The 4,933-nt window shown below is 40.5% G+C and overlaps 1 protein-coding gene across 3 annotated transcripts in view; it reads right to left on the bottom strand.

Annotated features, from left to right (window-relative positions):
• The window catches only part of SKA1 (spindle and kinetochore associated complex subunit 1), a 15,947-nt gene extending 13,881 nt beyond the window's left edge, over positions 1-2,066 (bottom strand). Inside the window, exons 1-2 of one of the 3 annotated variants that reach the window (XM_023531133.1) lie at positions 1,945-2,066; positions 1,152-1,250 (exon numbers count right to left, since the gene is read on the bottom strand). In XM_023531133.1, the coding sequence (XP_023386901.1) occupies positions 1,152-1,239 (88 nt within the window). In that variant the 5' untranslated portion in view covers positions 1,240-1,250; positions 1,945-2,066. Of the gene's footprint in view, positions 1-1,151; positions 1,251-1,851 lie in introns of all 3 variants that reach the window. The other 2 variants (XM_011360591.2, XM_011360586.2) reach the window with 2 other exon arrangements.
• Between the last annotated feature and the right edge of the window lie 2,867 nt (positions 2,067-4,933).

The following is a 4,933-nucleotide window of genomic DNA, read 5'->3' on the forward strand; positions in this document are numbered from 1 at the left end:
ATATCTTTTTATCCAACAGTCATCATGCCCTCAGAAAGAGAATCTTTTTAGAATTAGTCTAAACAAGACTAATTATTAAAAATCTAAATATCTTTTTAAAATTTCTCAATAAAAGTGGTATAGAAGTAGAAAGAGTACTAGACTGGGAATCAGGACACAGAAACTGTAGTCCCAACTGACTGCTCACAAGCTGGGGACCTGGCAAGTTGCCTGACTTCAAAGTCTTGGTTTCTTCATGTGTGAGATGAGGGGGCTGGAGGAAAAGAACCTACGGTTCCTTTGGTTTTAACTTTCTACAAAGTATGTTAACCACAAACTATAAAATGGATGAGGCTCCTTCATTAGAGGCTCCCAACAAGAGATGGAAAATATCCAAGTGCCTTGGAGGACATGTATAATTCAAAAAGGCATGCCAACCTTATAATTCCATATGAGAATTTTAAAAAAATTATCAATTCATAATACAAACTACAGTAAAAGTTCAACACAATCTTCTCAGCAGATGGAGTGCTGGCTAGCAATAACTCTTTAGCTCTCTTATGTAGGGCTGGGGAGCATATCATTGTTGTAAACAACATTTTCTCAGACTTGGCAAGCATCCTTTATTTCTTTGCACTTTCATTGCATCATCCTCTTTCAGCCCCTAAAAATTTTGGAAGATAAGTACAACATGCAAGTTTCTGGCTGTTTAAAAAATGGGTTTCATTTTCAATTAGTTGTTTCCTGGTGATATATAGTGATAAGCATCCTCTAAAGCAGGCTATCAGTTGGGTTATGGGCTACTTCTACTACCCTGGGTCTTTTCCACTTTTGTTTTTATCCCTTACCTTTTAGTATCTCTCCATTTAGGTCTAGAACCACAAATGCCACATAACCTTCAAATCTTACTATTGTGCCTTATGTGTCTCAGAAAAATGTAAGTAAATAAATCTAATAACTATCCAGTTTACTGTTCAATGTAACTTACATTTTAGTATCTTCTGCAATATTCAAAACACTGATGCTGGAGTGCTTTAAAAATCACTATTTGAAACTTAAAATTACTTTTCTAAGATATATTCACTTAACTAGGCATAAGATATCCTTCAAAGTGGAGCAATAATCAAAATGCATTATATAGACACAAAATTACTGGAATTTGTTCTACTTACCACAATTCCTTAATGACAGAGTTTTCTTAATATTGCCAATCTTCTCATTAATATGAGAGCATATCTGTTCCAGATCTGAAGAGGCCATCTCTTAAGGCTCTGAAGAAAAAAATATAAACACATTTATCAGAAAAGAAAAGCCAGACAAGTTTCTGTTCGCTTTCAAAATCCAAGAATGGTTAATATCCAGTAAATCACATCCTCTTGAAAAGAAAGCACAAAATTCAGAGCAATTTCTTTCAATTCCAAAAAATTTAGTTTCTAACCAAAGTCCAGTTTTACAGCCTTCTGTAGTCAATGCATCCCAAACCACAGTACAGGGAATAAGCCTACGTAATTTAAGGATTTAGCAGAACTAATACAGTATTTATATATATATACAACATTGGTATTTTCTTTAAAAACACAAAATACACACGAATTTTAAGGAAAAACTGAATACGTGAAAATAAACAGGTCCAAGTAAGCATCTCCCCTATGCTGTGGGGGACTAGGGCCTTTCCTATTTGGGGTTAGTAAGGAGGCAGACGGAAAGGAAGGAAAGCAACCAGTTACTGAGCACACCGAGAGGAGGTGAGAACGCCTAAAGCACCCACTCCAGCTACCCGGGAGAGCGGAGGAACGTCAAGCCCTGCTCCTGCGCCCCTCTTGGCGCAACCCCACACTCCCCCATCCCGCCCAAGGAAGGCCTTCCGCCTGCCTCCGAGGGCAGGATCTCCAACACCAGTCTCCAACCTTGCGCGGGTCCGTGAGCTAAGGGCCCACTCCTGCCGGAGTCGCGAGCCACGCAAACCTTGGTCTCAGCCAAAGCCTAGGATCGCGAGACGCGACTCGGCGAGCAAAATTCAAACTGCCCGCCGGGATCTGGCGCCGCGCAGGCGCACAGCGGCGTTCTCGGAGCGCCCGCTGAGACTGCAAGCGTATTTCGCGTCATCCAAGACCACGGGGCGTCGGGGGTTAGGGGTGGGGCTGGGGAGGGGAAAAGGCGGACTTGGACGGCTTTGCGGCCAAAGGCTACCTGGACTCGTGCTCCTCCTACGCAGTACCGTCAAGGTTGATCTTAGTCGCTTATCCTGGCGGTTACCCAGCCAGGAGCCAAGCGCTCCGGAGATCAAATGGCGAGCTGAAACGGTAAGTCTCCAAATTAGAATCACCAGGGGCCACTTTTACAAATTCTAATGCCTAGGCCTAACCCCAAATCAATGAAATTAGGCACTCCGGAAGTGGAGCTCAAGCCTTAATATTTTTTTAAAACACTCTAGATAATTCCAAAAAGCAGCCGCGTTTGTGAGCTTAAGAAAAGAAACAAACAAAAACCCCTCTTTTACAGCCTCTGTAAGGGCATATGCAAAGTTACAATAAGAAAAAGTTCTCTCTGTTGAACAAAAGGGAAATGCATTCCAGAGCAGGTGTGGCAGCTCCACAGTCATCAAGTATCCAGGTTCCTTTTATCTTTTGGCGACACCTTTCAAAGCATCACACATTCTGGCCTTCAGGTTGCTTGTGATGCAAGATGACCCTGCCAGTTCCTTCCCCAGGTGTTGTCACAGGCGGCAGAAAGAGGAAGAGGCAAGGCTAACAGGCTCACCTAACAGCTGAGCCAGTATCTTGAAAGAGTTTTCTTGTAAACCACACCCAGTGGCTTCTGTCTGCTTTTCACTGGTCACTCACATCTACAAGGGAGACTGGAAAAAAAAATCATTAAAAGTTAATCTGGACAGGTCTATTGCATCCCCAACAATATAGGGGTTCAGTTTGTAATAGAAAATGAGAGCATAGATTCTGGGTAGGCAACAGCAGCCTTGGCCATTTCTACTTCTTTTAAAAATCTTTTATTATGGAAATCAAAGTTAAAAAGAATGATATAATAAACCCCATGCCCAACCCATTACCTACTTTCAACCATTAATAAATTAACTGCATCTCTTTTCATGTGTACCTCTTCTCCCATTCCTGCCTACTGGAATATTGTTTAATCTTTGTAATAAGTTTATGAATACTTATGATCATGATCTGCACTTTACAGATGAGAAAACTGAGACTTAATTAACTTGCCCAAGTCAGTAAATCACAAGTCATCTCAGAGCCTATCTTCTACCATGATGCTCTTTCTCTCCAGGCACGGGGTCATTTGCTCCCATGTTTTGTGTTAAACAATTTCCATTATTGTTTAATTCCCTCATGTCATTTATATCACCACATGAACAATTCTAGTTTACTTATGAACTCCCAAATTTTTGACACCCAACTGACTTTGACAGAAAGACTATTTGCTATTCTAAGGATCGTGATGAAATCTCATGCCTTCCCACCCTGTCCTGCCCTGGATGAGACTGAGTCATCCTTTTGTCTAGCGTCTCATGCTACTAGTCACTTAGTAGCTTTCTCCATTATGGAATCAACTTGCTATATCACAATACTTATGTTCAAGCAACCCTTATTTTACTTAATAATAGCCCCAAAGCTCAGGGTAGTGATGCTGGCAATTCGGGTATGCCAAGGAGAAGCTGTAAAGTACTTCTTTTAAGTAAAAAGGTGACAGTTCTTGAGTTTATAAGGAAAGAAAAAAATTGTGTGCCAATGTTGCTAAGATCTATGGTAAGAACAAATGTGTGAAATTGTGAAGGAAAAAGAAAGTTGTGCTAGTTTTGCTGTCACACCTCAAACTGCAAAAGTTACAGCCACAGTGTGTTACAAGTGCTTACTTAAGATGGAAAAAGCATTAAATTTGTGAGTGGAAGACATAAACAGAAAATGGTTTTCGATTGACATAACTAATTACAGTACATTATTATAATTATTCTATTTAGTTATTGTTAATCTCTTACTGTGCCTAATTATAAATTAAATTTTATTGTATGTATAGGAAAAAACATAGTATAGATAGGATTTGGTACTATCCGCAGTTTCAGGCAGCCATGGAGAGTCTTGGAACAGATCCTGTACAGATAAGGGGGACTGCTGTACCAGTAATCACTTTAAATGTCAATGGATCTGTTTACACCAATTAAAATACAGAGATTGTCAGAGTGAATTTAAAAAGAACATAAGGCTCAACTATGTGTTGCCTATAAGAAAACCACTTGAAATATAAAGAGTCCAGTAGATTAAAAGTAAAGGGATTGAGAAAGATAAAATTGATAATGCTAATCAAAATAAAGCTGAAGTAGCTATATTAATTTGGACCAAGTAGACTTTGGAACCAAGAATATCAGGGATGAACAGAGACACTACATAATAGTAGAGGGGTCATTCTCTGAGAAGCCATAGAATCCTAAACGTGTGCATCTAATAACAGAGCATCAAAATATATGAGACAAAAACCTACAGAAATGGAAGAAAAATAGGCAAATCCAATATTATAGTTGGAGACTCCAACCAAATCAAAGTTTTACCTAGAACACTATATTTGTTGTCTTCAAACTTGATAATCAGATTTTTTCCTTGTTGAAATACTGGTTGGAAGGCTCCCTTGCCACGTGGCCGCTAGATGGCAGAGCAGCACCTTGATTGGGGACATCTGCAAAACAAATGCAGGGTTAGGGGTGGGGCTGGGGAGGGGAAAAGGCGGACTTGGTCGGCTTTGCGGCCAAAGGCTACCTGGACTCGTGCTCCTCCTACGCAGTACCGTCAAGGTTGATCTTAGTCGCTTATCCTGGCGGTTACCCAGCCAGGAGCCAAGCGCTCCGGAGATCAAATGGCGAGCTGAAACGGTAAGTCTCCAAATTAGAATCACCAGGGGCCACTTTTACAAATTCTAATGCCTAGGCCTAACCCCAAAT

The sequence above is a fragment of the Pteropus vampyrus genome, unplaced genomic scaffold (genome assembly GCF_000151845.1).
Source record: "Pteropus vampyrus isolate Shadow unplaced genomic scaffold, Pvam_2.0 Scaffold3, whole genome shotgun sequence".
Lineage (NCBI taxonomy): Eukaryota > Metazoa > Chordata > Mammalia > Chiroptera > Pteropodidae > Pteropus > Pteropus vampyrus.